Genomic DNA, 15586 nt, shown 5'->3' on the forward strand with positions numbered 1-15586 from the left:
GTGATCATGAGGGATTATAATATTTTACTTCAGTACTTCAACGAATTCCAGTATCTGAGAATTAATTCCACAATCTTTTTCGCAACAGAGACTTGTTCTTCCACAAAACAGTAAGTTTGGAATTCAAAAATCAAAGCTGAGATTTCTTCTGCTAGAACCCCATTTGCAAGGTTGTGCACAGAAGTGAAAAACATCTCAGAAATGGAGGGAAGACTCCTGGTGTGTTGAGGTCTGAATATCTTTCCTCAAAGTTATTTTAATCACCTTACTTTTGTTGTTTGAAATAATTCTGGAATTCGTGCCAACCATAGACTTGGATTTTAAAAATAAACTGCATTAGAAAGGTACCTGCCCTCCAGTGTTATGTTAAATACTGATTTTATCTGGATTTTTAAGACCTCCTCCGGCTTTCTAGCTAGTGAGCCGAGCACATGGGATGAGTTAGAGGAACATCTACCTAAAACTGCTGCAGAGGCTTGCTGCCCCCTATGGAGAAATCCTTCACAGACCTTTCCATACCTTACACTGTGGCCAAATAAACCCAGCAACCAGGACAAGGAGCATATGCTTAAATATTATTAAACACAAGTATTCCTAACAGTCACGAGAATGAAACAATACATTGTGTTGGAGACACTGGACTCAGATTGCAGGAACAGGAGTAGGAAGTGCAGGAACACTCAAGCTAATTTTAAACCTGGCTGATTCCAGAGCCATGCCAGCTCTAAGGCTCATGACCACTTGTGGATTCTGCAGTTCTTGGTACATCCTGCTGCTATAGTTATGCAGCTTATGATATGCTAGCTGATCACTTCCAGACTAACTGGCACTTAAAGCACCCATGCACAAGTAGCTGCCACACAGATGTGGCTCAGGAGTCACACCTTTCCACCATACACCAGCTGCCATCCAGGGTGCTGTAACCATTGCTGCAAACCCAAAAACTTAAAAACCATTGGGACAAGAATGCAGAATATCAGCTCCCCTTTACCAAAAGGGCCATTCCTGGTCTCTTTTCCTCTTCTGGTATGAATGCTGTTAAGACATTCCTACATTGTAAACTGATTACAGATTTCATTCAGGAAAACTGAAATGATGAAAGATTAATTGTTAAAAAGTTCAACATCAATACAAATATGCTTAATGCAATTATGACAAAATTCAGGGGATCTTCCAATCTTCTTGGGTTTGCCCAATGTTGTCTTAAAAAGTTGCTAGAAAGGATTGACAAGAAAACAGTGTCCTAGAAATAATTTCTAAACATCAGGGATTTCAAAGTCAGTTCAGTTTTCACCTAAAAGTGGTAGGTGATAAAAGTTTGACAAAAGTAAAATGCATCTCTCCTAAACACAGCTGTTTCAGTTATATTGAATTTTGCTATATACCCCTAACATCTGAACACTATATTGTCTGTTAAGAACAGACTGCTGCAGTGAATTCAGGATAATTCCAGGCTGATAACAAACACAAGGCCTATGGAAAGTAGCCACGGTGCTGAAGAAATCTATGTTGTCATTCCTTGGTATAGGTAGGATTATTTCTGTAGCTCTGCAACAAATCAAACTAGGGGCCCAAAACCTGCTAAAAAAATCCCACCACATTTTTAGCCAGGTGGCTCCCTGCTCAGCATCATGCTTGTGGAGATAAGGGAGGATGCTTTTTCAGCAGCAATGCCAACTTGAACCATTCCTCAAAACCAGCCTTGAGTTTTCTGTGTGGTTTTCATTCATTTCCATTATGCACAACAGATGCTACCAATCTGGGTTGGACTGAGTACAAATCTTAAAAGTCTGAAGAACTGTATGGTTCACAGAACCTCCCAGACAGGTGTCTCATTCTGGCTTGAGGTTTAAAAGACACTTTCAAAACTGAGATATGAAGAGCTTTCTTCCTTTAACTGCATGGCCAAGGAACACAAAAATGTTCAGATCAGACAAAAGCTTTAGTTCATACAACTGCCATGGCATCAACAATTTTAATGGAACAGCAATGATGTGTATTAGTACAGTGCAAACCACAAGGTCTACACAACCCACATTTTAAATCCTCTATTCTACACTCACTTGAACATTTGCCAGCTTGCCTCCAAGCAAATACAGGCACTAAATCCCAAACAAGAACTAGAGCTGAAGTATCTCTTTATTCATGTACTGTAATCCATACGTTGAAGGATAAGGGATAAGTACTTCTATGACAGCTCCTAATGATAGATAACAGACACCTTTCTGTAGATGGGAGACAATTCTTATGTTCCATTAAAGAACTCATACATTTGAGGACATTCAGTGAAAGTCCATAAGAATATGGCTGCCAGGAACAGAAAAATCCCAAAGTCGACATGAGAAATATCTCTGGAAGTGAAATGGTAAAAATTATAATTACATCCTAACTCCACAGGATGTATAAATCCATGCCAAGGTGTATTAAAGCCCAACATCCAGCTTCTTAACTGAAGATTTTGGGTACTCACAATGTACTAAAAGTCAGATTCTTGAAGAAACTTTTGTCAAGGAGAAGGCTGTACTTTTCAGTACTGATCAACTGTAATTCCTTAATTAGTTGAAACATTAATTTATGAAAAAATGCAGTTAAAACTAGTTCCATCCATGTAAATAACATTTAACAATACTGTAACAGCACTGAAAAAAGAAACTGTGCAGAAGCCAACATGACACAAGATACTATCTCTGAAGCCTCCACAAACACCGGGTAAACTAATATCTCAAGGTGGCAGATAAAAATAACAATAGATGATTGCTGGAAAATGAAATGGGAGAAACTGAACATGACTGAAGGGAGGCTTCCTAGGTCACTGTGCTGTGTCCTTCCTCCTGCAGGCACTACATCCCAAGGTAATTTAAAAATACTGAGTTCCAATTTGAAATTAGCTAGGTTCCAGAGTTTCTTCCTTTGTTGCTCCAATGAGGTGGGTATTCCAGAAGGCATCTTGCATCTTTCATGGTAGAAACAGACAATGCAGACTTACTACAACTTTTTTTTTTTTTTACAATTGGTAGCAACACTGTCCAAAACCACATTTAACAATGCAATGCTTATAAAGTTGATTCAATTCTAACAACCTGGGGATTTGAATAACATATCCCTTTGCAAGAGCCACCATATAGTTAAAGCACATGTATCTTTTTGGAGATACATGAATCTCACTAAATATTACATAAATATATTGCAGATTACTGTGATGCTGCAGGGAATACTGAGAATCAATACTATCTTGCCAGGGGAAATACCAACTAAAGGAAAAAAGATATAACTGAAAAGACAATGGATCATTTTACTCCATGCTTCAAGTATTAAATTTATGCCCACTGCTACAGCATCTGTACTGTCAAGATTTGGAAAGAGGACACCAAAAGGACTCTAACCTATCAATCAACACAGCAATATTCTTACATTCTTATGTAATGTGCTATCTATTTAGAAACTACAGCCAAGCTAAGTTTCACTGTCCATAAGCTAACAATCAACAGTTAAAGAAGTAATCTTAAGGAAGAGATTTATGCCACAGTGCAATCAGCGTGGTATTGTAAACCCCAAGAGTTACTAAGTCTTTGGCAGCTAAGACCAAGTTTTCTCAAGGAGGAGTGAAGATGTTCCAACTACTGTGATACATAAAATAGAGAAGACCCAAGCTGATGCTGTAATGCTTACAAAATGAAGCATCCAGTGGTAGAAAACAAAAAGATGGTAAAAAGGCAGATCAGAAATTACAAAAATATTTGAAATTAATCCATTAATAACACTTAGGTCCATCCGATCCCCAGAAATGGCCAGAACTTGTTTAACAGCTGTAGCATCCAAAGTAGACCAAATAGCAGAAAATATTATTTACCTTAAATAGGAGTATGGCTTGTTTTGGTATTTCTAGTAACAATTATCTACTAGCATCTAAATCACTTCATATTATATAGATGTACAAAGGAAAGCTGGAATTCCAAGGCTCCACATGTTGCATGTATCTCTATCTGGCTCCACCAGTGCAAACCCTAGCCAAGGACAAAGAGCTAATGAAGAACTAAAGCTTTCACTTCTGAGCCATACCAAGATCCCAGAGACACTAACAGGTTAGAAGTGGCTAAGAGCAGCACTGCAGAGAAGGAGTTAGGGGTGGTGGTAGATGAAAAACTCAACACAAACCAACAATGTGCACTTACAGCCCAGAAAGACAACTGCATCCTGGGCTGCATCAAAAGGTTGAAGGAGGAGATTTCTCCCTCTACTCTGTTCCTGTGGGATCTCACCTGAGTACTGACTACAGTTCTGGTATCCTTAACATAAGAAGGACATGGAATTGATGGAGGAGGCCATGTAGTTGATAGGAGACTGGAGCACCTTCCTGGAGAAGACAGGCTGAGAAAGTCGGGGCTGCTGAGCCTGCAGAAGAGAAGGTTGTGTGGAGACCTTGCAGCAACCTTCCAGTGTCTGAAAGGGGCCTACAGGGAAGCTGGAGAGGGATTCCTTCTCAGGAGCTGCAGTGATAGGACAAGGAGTAATGGGCACAGACTGAGGAAATTCAGGTTAGATTAGCAGGAAGAAATTCCTTCCTGTGAGGATGGTGAGACACTGGAACAGGTTGCCCAGAGAAGCTGTGGATTCCCCATCCCTGGAAGTGTTCAGTGCCAGGCTGGATGGGGCTCTGAGCAACCTGGTCTAGTGGCAGGTGTCCCTGCCCATGGCAGAGGTTTGGAAATGGATGATCTTTAAAGTCCCTTCCAACCCCTTAACATTCTACAATTCTGTATTTAGGACTACATCAGAAGTTTGTGCAGAGCCAGGCTAAAATTCAGAGAGAACCACCACTGCACAATACAAGAGCCTTTCTATTTGAAATCCCAAATCCACTTCCAGAGACTTTTATAAGGTGCAATAATTTGACTACAGTCTCCATTTTATAGGCACATGTACTAAATTCCTCTCTGAACCCCTGCCAAATCACTTCAGGAATGAATAGAAGTGGGATATTTACTTTTAATCCATGGAACCTTTAAGCCAATATAACTGGCATCCTGCTTTACAGATGTGAACCAAGAAATATCCGGTTTCCAATAAATTTACTTTTGCTGCCTGCTGCATAATGAACAGACTAAAAAGAAAACAAAAATACACAGGTATCACCTTCTGACTGTCACATCGGGAAAGCAAATAAAATCTTTCAAGTGGATTTGAGAGCAATATCAAGATTCCTGCAGTATGTGTAACTTGGTAGCAATTTCAGAAGTTTTAAGAAAAAAGTTTATAAACCAGCTTTAAAATTTGGCTCTTGGAAAGTTTGCTGAGCTTCTTAAAGGCAGCTTGGATTAAAATAGGTACTATAATGATTTACTACACATGCTGTCTAAAATTGCTTTTAAATAGTGTGATTGAATATTTCTACAATATTTGTCCAGCCCATTTTTTGGACTAAACATTCTTATATCTTTTTTTGTTTCTCTCCTTCACCAAGAGCTTCTTTCTGATTCCCATTTCCTCCTCTACTTTCCAGCTCCACCTTTCCTGGAATAACGATCAGCAGATACCACAAAAATATCAAAATGGAAAAAATAGCACCTGTGTAAAATTACATTGATATTTCTTTCCTCAGCCACCAAACACTTTTTTTCAGGCTGGAGAGATTCCATGTTCTAGTATATACCATGTTCTTTTATGGGGAGTTGGTTCACCTGCATGAACATGGATACTCCTACATGATGGGGCATTTGCCTGTCCCAATCTCTTCTCTGGGGGAGAAAAGTAGGACAGATGAGATCTCTGCATAAAAATTGAAGAGGGCTTAGACTCTTCACCATATGGTTCTACACTGAAGTAGCATATTGCAGATTTCCTGTTACCTGCACCAAACAGATAATAGACCTGTAAAGCTGGGTGCTCTGTATGCTTTCTCCTCTATGTAAAATTCTTTTAAACTTTGATGAAAACCAACAGCAGCTTCTGTATGTAAGCATCTCTTAGCAAGCATGGTGGAGACAAAAAGCACTAATGGAAGAAAACAAACCAAGGACTAAACACAAAGCTTCTATGTTTTATGTTTTACTCTTCTTGCAAAGTCTTTACTCCTCACCCAAGAAGTGACCCAAGTCAATGGAAACAAGGGCCTGACATGAAAAGGATATAATTTGGAGGAAGGAAGTTCCAGCTTAAGACCTGATTGGCTAGTGCAAGATAACGCTGAAACACTGAAGACATCTGAGCATTGAGGTTTTCACGTCTGCTGAATTCCTGAAGTACCTCTACTGTGAGCATGAAGATCTGCCGCAGATCATCCTCCTACAGTCAGGACGAACACAATACATTCAGTATCTCAGTCGTTAATGAAATGTTGGTCAACAAAAAAATACTTTTCCAGAGAGAAAAAAAATTTCTAGTTTCACCTTATTTTTATTAATATATACTCTGAAATTGCCAGTGAGAACTCCCCCTCTTGTCAAAATTTATTGATTACCTTTGCAAAGATTATGAAGAAAATCCTCACATAAATACTAGCCGTTAAAAGATAAAAAACCAATATGTTTTTAATAAGTGGTGGAGAAAAGATTTGGTCTTTGGCATAAAAAAAAGTTGTTAAGTTGTTCCATAACAGTCAGTTTAAAGCAATGCCTTCACGTAAACATTTCTGACTGGCCAAACAATACATCTGAGACAACCGGACTACACCATCTGCAATAATATTTTTAAATACATACATAGCTCTCCTTGGCTTTAAACCAAAGCTATATTTAAGACTATCATTGTTCCACACAGTATTCGTTTTGTTTGCAATTGGTAGCCAAGGAATTAAAGAGTCCAATGGCATAATGATCTGTAGATCTACATTCATAAAATGGGCACAAAGGGTTTGCATCTTTTTGATACTTTTCAAAAAATACATTATCAATTCCCCTGAAGTAGCCAGTATCTGCATTATTTGCAGTATTTGCCTTATTAAATGCTTTTAGACAGAGTGTATCTGACTGCACCTGGCAAAACAAAGTGGGTTTGCTTCTCAATGTTTAAATTTTAGAAAGAGAGGTAGTATATATCAATACAGAACTAGTTTACCTGAAATATACGTTTACAGTTACCATGGAACTCCATGCTTAGTCCAATGTTGCTGGTTTTACTTGAACTTGAGAACTCGCTCAACAACGCCGTTAGAATGGAACAGGCCAAAGTTTGCTATAAAAAAATAAGGGGGAATAATATAACTAAAAGATGTCCAATAATGCAATAGCACCTACAGTGTCCTTCATTTCTTTATTAGCATTTTAATACAACTATACTTCAGTTACTTCTAACACAAACTAGACCAAGTCAAACTTTCAGGAAAATAGATCCTTGGATGAACCATTTCTGGAATCATCAGGGCTCCATCCTTAAAAAAGAAATTTGAGTATTCGAGCAATATAAAAACTGGCATCTTTGTAATCATCATTACAAACGAAACCAACTTATTGCAAACCATTTCCCAGCCTTGCCATTTACTTTGTCTGCCTGTGCACAGGCCTTTACAGGTATTAGTTTCAGGGAAGATTCACTGCCCATTTATTTCCATAGATCTAATTGTTCAGGTCACTCTAAAGTTCGTTCTGGCCCTTCTTTGCATTTGCTACAATTACCATGCTGGTATTTGATCATGATTAATTTTATAGCACCAAAAGTAATACAAGTTTGTCAAAAACAACACCTGCAGTAACACTGTCTACCACATCTTTTTCCTCTTTCCCTATCAAAAAAATAGGAGAGAAATTCACAGAAAGCTCAGATATTTGAAAGGTCTTGGATACCTCCCTCTAAGGCACCACATCGACAAACCTCAGAAATAACCCTTAAAACTACTCTATTAAAATTACATCTCTGAAGTGATACAAAAATTGGTGGGAAAAAAGCATGTTAATTTTAGAGAGACAGATTCATGAAGACTAAAGATTTAAGTAACTTTTTCATTCTCAAAATTAAAGATAAGGTAAATTAAATGCTTATCTAAAACACTACTTAAAATACAACTTTCTGTATGAAACACATGGCTCCAGCCTTTGTTGCTGTTTTTTTAAATATTAAAAAAAGCTTTTTTCCTGATGCCAAAGTCCAGAAACCATTATCACCAGTTTTAATATCTTTTAACTGATCATTGCACACAAAGGAGAGCAAGTACTGCACAGTGGAGGTGCAACTTCAGACTTGTGCTGCACACTACTGTACAAAGCACACTAATAGAAAATGTGTATTGCTGAAATGAAAAGACTTTTTGTTAAAGAGATGTTTCTTCACAAAAAGCTCCAAAATTACTGGCTATCCTCCCAGACTGCTTGGAGCCAAGGTGCCAGGGACAGACAGAGGGATAGGAATTGTTAAAGGGTCATGCATGCCAGCAAGTGTCCAGGGGTTAAACAGAAATATGCACACTACCTCTGAACACCCGAAAGATTAAAGTGGAGATGATACTATATATGCAAGCTCATACAACAGCTGAGACCAGTGCCATCCACCCACCAACTGCAACATCTTTGTTCAGAAATGCCTCTGAAGTCAGTACCTTGACCCCCCAGACAACTAGTTATCTTAGTCAGTAAACACTAAATTAACATTCTTACTTGCTAAATAAGTTCCAGACAGATCAAACATAGTGGCTTTGTGATAATACACAGGTTCTCTTCAACTATGCAATAAAGCTGCATAAATACAGCAGACCAGCATATCAACACAACCAGCTGATCAGTTGCTAAGTAAAAGCTTTCCCATTTCAAAGAAATTATTTATTTCAAGTGGACTATTTCTCATTTACAGTCAGCTCTGTCAAATAACACATATGACCAAAGAAGCATTTAACCAGTGAAAATCATCATTACAATTTAAACTACTCCAGTAAAAGTGCAACTTTGTCACTGCTATACTAGAAGTATTTCTAATTAGCTCAAACATTTCAATATTTTATTTCCAAATTTCTGTGCAAGGTATCCACACAAATATTTTTTTAGTTAGAGGAAATATAGATTTGATCTAATATTAAAAAAAATTAAACAGTATAGACAAGTAATAAGTATTAAATCCAACATTAAAAGTTGCATATGAAAATAATTAACCTGCGTAAAAAAAAAAACAAACAAACAAACAAAAAAAACAACTAAGAAAAACCCCAAGTCTGACTTTAGAAGAATGCTTCAGATTAGAATACATGTTTTAAAGAAATAATGGAAAGTTTGCTCACATGACTCCCTAAATAATTTAAAATACAAGTTTTTATTTGATGCTTAAATTACTGACTCACATTTTTCAGCTCAAAGCAGCCACAACATAAGGCCATCACTAGCTGCAGTTACAAATCTGTACACTTTAATTCTCTGTAACATACCCTGATTACCAAGTGGTATCAGTGGCTCCAGCAGTACAACAACTAGGCTAAAACTAAACTGCTTCTGCTTTACCATGCTAAGATCTTGACACCAAGCCACCATCCAGACCACCACAGGAAAAGCAGGGCAGCAATGCAGACTACCCATCAATTTGCAGCTGGTTGCCAATTACTGGAAAAATCAATCACCGAGTTCAAATGTGCAGGAACAATAGGAAAAAACGTTTGTTCCCACTGTGAATACAAATACTTATTATTTAGCTGTCATAGCACCTTCCTTTTTCTCCAGTTCATTTATATCTGTATAATAATTTATTCTTTCTCTTTGCAGAGTAATGTGTTACTGCATGGTAAAAGCATGTTACAGATTTTTTTGTGTGCTTTTCTCCTGATTTCAAGGAAAAATTTAAAAGGAAGGTTAAATTTATGACTGGTAAAGACATCTTTGAAAGTATAAAGAGCAATGGGTACAGGTAGGCTGACTGAATCTACTAAGAGCCCAATAAAGCAGCTTGAGCAGCGAGTGACCTATCCCCTTGATTTCAATGAGAGCCAGTTCTGGGACATCAGTACCTGCTTTGAACTTGACAGGAGAAAAAGGATGTTACTAGATTTACACACCTTATTCCATGCAGCAGGCTAGCTCACAGCAAATACCACAGCATACTGCATCCCTCTGCTCTACTCCCTCCTGAATTCCCAGCATCCCATCAGCTTCCTTAACTTGGTATTTCAATACCTGGGGTGTAAATCCTGCCCCATTCCTTCACCATCTCAAGGGCCTTGTGCAATATTTGCAAACCATAAGCCTCTGTTCCCATCTGCACCTGCACTTACCCCTTGCATCCATAAGGAATTGTAAGCACTCCAGGTCACCAGAGCAGAAGAAGACCAAAGAGAATATACTGGCCAGTAATTTAAAATTTACTGCAACAACAGGCTGAGGTGAGATGGCACAAGACTGGTTTCCTAGAAGGCAGGTGCCAGCCCCCATGAGTTCAGCTTTCAAACAAGAGCAGAGGAACAGATCAAGACCATAACCGGTCCTTGTAATGTCAAGTACTTGCAAGTACTTGTCAAGAGCTTTGCAAAACCACCACAGCTTCCCAAAACTACCATAAGGCTATAGGAGTTTATACAGACAACCGTGCATAGCAGTAAGACAGCCCATTTTAATGAGTATTAACAAATATTAACTTAAAAGAATATTTGTCCTGCCATCTATGAAACTTTCCTGAACACACAATAATATTGAAAAAATTCTGGAATAAAGCTCAAGTAAATTTTACTAAAAATAAAATTTGACTTGCTGAAAGTAATTTTACTGAAGGTTAGCTACTAATATTTTGAATTACATTTTTTTAACACACAGATACATTTAGTGTGAAGACACTTAAGTACACCTCAACATAAATATCAGAAGAAAGATTTCAAAAATCTGGAAATTAACAATTTCAGAAAAACCAATACTGGTGTGCTGTGTGAACCAAAATTTCTTCCTCTAACACGTAAGATAACTGAATACACCCAACACATAAAATTCTAGGGTGGAGAGTTCTGGGGGGGGAGGTTTTGTGTTTTGGTGTTGGGGGAGGGGGTTTGTTCGGGCTTTTTGTTGTTGGTGGTGATGGTTTTGGTGTGATTTTGGTTGGTTGGTTTGCTCATTTGTTTTCTGGTGGTGATTTTTCGGTTCTTTTTTAAAGGTTTGTTTTTTTTAAGGTTTTTGCCACACCACAGAAGAGATTAACAATGCAAGTTAGTAATACCACACTGCAATAAGAAGAAAATGCACGTGACTCTGGGCATCATATTAAAAGCCAGATCTGAATGTCTATTGTGCAGCAATGCCATTAACTTAATACCAGTAAGAGTACACCTCTGAACCCAGTTTGACTCACTCCCTAGCAATTTCACTAGTTCTGCCACAAGTACATACCCAAACAATAAGCCCATCTAACAAATAAAACCCTTCTCTTGTTGAGAGAGAGGACTGCCTCTGAGAATAGCTTGGCACTCACCCCAGTTAGCTTTATTACCAGGAATAAACTTTATGAAAGATCGCTATACATAAAATAGACTCTCAGCTGCTCAAACAGAAGATCAATGGGACTTGTGATAAGAGATTAACTTGGCAATCAGACACCCAGTAGTAACATCGTTTTAGTGGTTTTCTTTTTAAATTACTTTAATAAAACACAGACACTACAGAAAGACTGTGTGCCATTTTAGCAGTAAACAACATTTATGTATCATTCATACAACTTAGATGCAAAAGGTAAATACAACTTATTCCTCCAAATGGAATGTCCCCTATAAAAGAAGCTAAAGCCGTAATGTTTGAAGGGATTTCACACTTGTGCCTGGGCTGCCCATGGAATAAATGAAGTGCTTCATTTGAGGGTAGTTAGGTTACAAAGCATCTGAAAGGAAGAAGAGTACAAATACAGCCTAGGAAAAAATGGACATGTGGTACACCAGCTCTGCAGCAATAAAGCCAACAGACAAAGCAGAATGAACTCCAATACCAAAATTGTTTCCTTGTTTTGAATTCAGAGCAGAGATACAGTTAGGTTGCCAAAGGTTTGATTAAAGAATTCATTTTACTACAAAACCTAAACTATCATGCAGTGCCTTCTGAAAAAGCAGTAAGCATATTTAAAAGAAGGAAGGTCTTGCCTAAATAGAGCAAATTGTAACATCTGCCCTGTTACATTAGATCCCCACCAGCCTGAATATGATTTTAGAGGACTTTTTGTCTCCGCATGTACAATGTAAACTCTGTTACTGAAACCAAAGGAAAGTCATGTGGAGATTTAACAGTATCCCTAAACTATCTAAATTTAACTTGCACAAGAGCAGGAAGAATCAAAGAGTAAATGTATCGGAAGCAGAATTTCCTGTTGCTCCTAAGTGATAGAATTCTATAATGAGAACGTATCAAAAGCAATTTTACTAAATAAGTTATTCAAAGCAAGGCTTTCTTTTTAAAGGCAATAATATACTTCTTCTCTAATTTCCTTGAATAAGCACAGCTGGTTTTGCTAACATTTTCAGAGTATCTAGAACTCCAGAATGTAAGCTGCAACTCCAAATTGAAAGGTTAACAGGATCGCCAGAGGGCCAAAAGAAATATCTTTATGTACACAGAATAACTGGGGCCACTCCAACTTTTCAACTTGCAAGTATTGCAAGGTGGCTGGGGGACCCAGAAGCTGAAGCAGTGGTTCCCAACCAAAGAAAACCAGAACATATTCTGAAGAAACATAATCAGGAAGCACCCACTGATTTTTATCTGCTCCTTCCCAAATGAGCCAACTGGTGGGAAAAAAGTTATAGAGCAGGGATAGGATGATAGGAATAGGACCCACAGCTGCAGTTCTATGCTGTCAGCAGTAAGGGACTGGCTGGGTAGTGCACTCCTTTCCTCTCATTCCCTTTCTGCCATTGTGCAAAGACAGATGAGCAGCTCCAGGTTAATGCATCAGAGCTACAGCATCACAACAGCGAGACCTTGCCTCCCCTTCCTTGGGGGAAACTAGCCAAACCAAGGGAAACCCCCAGGGGTGAGCTGAGAGAGACAAAATCAATTCCTGTGAATCACCAGGGGCCAGAGGAAGATGATCTTGTGGCATGTGAAGCATGCAGTCTTTGGACAAAGAGAGAAGGGAAGTAACAGCCTCTACTAATAATGGAAGAGGTCCAGACAGAGTTTGCTGGAGCACAGGGTGCAAAACAAGCTTTTCTTTGTTTCTCTGGAGGCAGGCAAAGTTGTGAAGCAGAAATCAGGAGGAGAAAAAAAAGTAAGCTGAAGGCTTGAAAACCATTTATAAAGGTGACATATCCTTCTCCAGGTTCTTGTCTGAACACTACCAGTTGGATCTTCACCCCTACCACAGCTGCATGAACCAACACAGGACTTTCAATTAAACTCAAAATAATGAATAGTTAGACTAGCACGCAGCTCACCATCAGCAGCACCCAGCTTTAAATATACATCACCCCAACAAGTGCTCTTTGGTGGCAAGGTGTCCTCCCTCCCCCCTCTTTTCCCAGTATTCATTCTGGTCTTTCTTGCCTGCCTCTGCCTGCCATACTGCCGCTATGCCTAATGAGCTGCATTACACAGATGTGCTCCACAGCAGATCTGCTCAAAGAGAAAAATGAGAGGCTGTGAGGGAGAAGGGGCTCTTTCTAAGCAGACTGACACGAAGATCAGTATATTACTGAACACATTTATCCTGAAGGGTGGTACCTTTGAGAGGAAGAATGACTAAACACCAAGCAGCTAAGGTCAACAAATGTCCTAAAGAGGCTTTTCCCCTAAAGCCTGTTTATTTGTGTGACACTACTATAATAAAAAAACCCAAAATACATGGTGTCACACATGGAAAGGCATAATTTCTTTCTTTCCCAGTGAATCTGTGAGGTCACAGGTGAGGGACTGCACAGATGCAAATCTCATGAGATAGCAAAATTGAGCAAAGAAAGGGTTTGGTATGGAATGTACATCTCACCACTTGGAACACATCTTCTCACTTCCCAGCCCTGTGTTTGAAACTGTGGCTCTAGTGTAAATGTAACTGGGGAGTTACCAATTTCTAGCAGTTATTAAGCAACTAAACTGGAGACTTGCTGTACTGCATCTCTGGTAGAGCCAGCTCCCTTCAAACAGAAAAGTCTGAAAACTGCAAAAGCAACCTGGTTAATTCAACTACTAAAAAGCCACTAATGTTTTAAAGTTCTCTTACATTTCTACCATTGAATTTTAACCTCACATGTGGAGTAGTTTCTCGATTCCTAAAATTCCAAAACCAATCTTTAACACACTAATTTAAGCCCTTACAGAGAACTTATCAGCTTGAATATCCTGGTTCACCCTCTGTTTTTTATACTCAACATGTCTCAAGGGCAATGAGGTTCAATATAAAAATTTTATTAGACCAGAGACAGAACTTGAGGTGGATAATATATGTTTTTCTCAAAATGTGAAAGTCAGGAGAGCCTCTCCAACTTCTACCCTACCACATGAAACAGTAACAGCTAGACAGGTTTCCAGAAGTAAAATTCCCTTTAAAGAACAGAGACAAGAACTATAAATGCTAAATAAATATAACTAGTTATCCAGGCACACATTATAATGGATAAATTAACTTCAAGGAAGATGAATGCCTAGAGTTTTGCTTATTAATATTTCCCACTGCTCACATGAAATCCATTCACAGCACATCCCTCAGAAACCTTAGGTAATCTGAAGCAGCTGGATTTTCTCTCTAGCCCAACCAGGAAAAATTGGGAAACAGAATAAGAGATTTAAAAAATTTGCAAGAGAAGTAACTGTTAGGATTCCAGAGCTATTCCAGTGAGTCTTGACAAGTCTTCTTCCATATACAAAAAATATACATTGGTTTTGGATATGGAGCCTTACATTAAAATACATTCTAGTGTATGGACTACGGGTCTTAAAAAACACACCTTCTGTTGCTTCCCAGTCACATGTCAAGTCCATAGCAGCTGGACCCCTCTGCATCTACCTACATACATACTGGAAGAAATCGAGGTGTGATCCATATCTCGGTCTGGTTTTAAACAAAATCTGATTGTATTCACACGCAGACCAGAGATCCTCCTCCTGGGAGTCAGTCACTTAGCTGCCAGGATTTCTGTCCTTCTGGCAGGGACGAAGGACAAATGAAATCCTTCAGCTATGCAAAAACAGAATATTTTAACACAAGAACAGGCCAAGAAATTGAAGGCATTTCTAGTTGAGAAGAACTTGGCCCTTGCAAGTCTCCAAAATCTTGAAATGAGCAATAGAAAACATGTATTTAGAATTTTAAGACTGGCTCATGATATTGTGTCTGCTGCCAGAAGCTCTGTCCCCCAGAGAGATGAAGATTTTGAAAAAGAGATCCTGAAATTGCTATCGGAGGGAGATTACAGATTCTCCTTTGCGAGCAGAGGGACGGCTTGTAATACAGGAGGAGCCAGAAAAAACAAACCCAAGAGCTCCAAAGCTAATCTTTGTCCTCCTAGAGGATTACTACCTAAACTCAATTATAAATAATAGGCAGCCAGACTAAAAGTTTGCTTTCCTTTCTCAGACAAAGCTTTCTTCTGTGAGATTCATAAAGCACCAAATGGCAGAGAACCAGCAGCAGAAGCCAACACTCCAGTTCTAAACCTGGCTCTAACCATGCATCCTTCCCATGCCTGAACTGTTAACTCTCCTTAGTGTCCTGTTAT

General features: G+C 38.7%; 1 protein-coding gene across 3 annotated transcripts in view; it reads right to left on the minus strand.

Moving 5' to 3' along the window:
* The window catches only part of XPO4 (exportin 4), a 79880-nt gene that overhangs the window by 36218 nt on the left and 28076 nt on the right, over positions 1-15586 (minus strand). For all 3 annotated transcript variants that reach the window (XM_056482644.1, XM_056482653.1, XM_056482662.1), the window contains exons 5-6: positions 7054-7170; positions 6129-6282 (exon numbers count right to left, since the gene is read on the minus strand). In XM_056482644.1, the coding sequence (XP_056338619.1) occupies positions 6129-6282; positions 7054-7170 (271 nt within the window). The remainder of the gene's footprint in view (positions 1-6128; positions 6283-7053; positions 7171-15586) is intronic.

Source organism: Oenanthe melanoleuca, chromosome 1 (assembly GCF_029582105.1).
Source record: "Oenanthe melanoleuca isolate GR-GAL-2019-014 chromosome 1, OMel1.0, whole genome shotgun sequence".
In the NCBI taxonomy this organism is placed as follows: Eukaryota; Metazoa; Chordata; class Aves; order Passeriformes; family Muscicapidae; genus Oenanthe; species Oenanthe melanoleuca.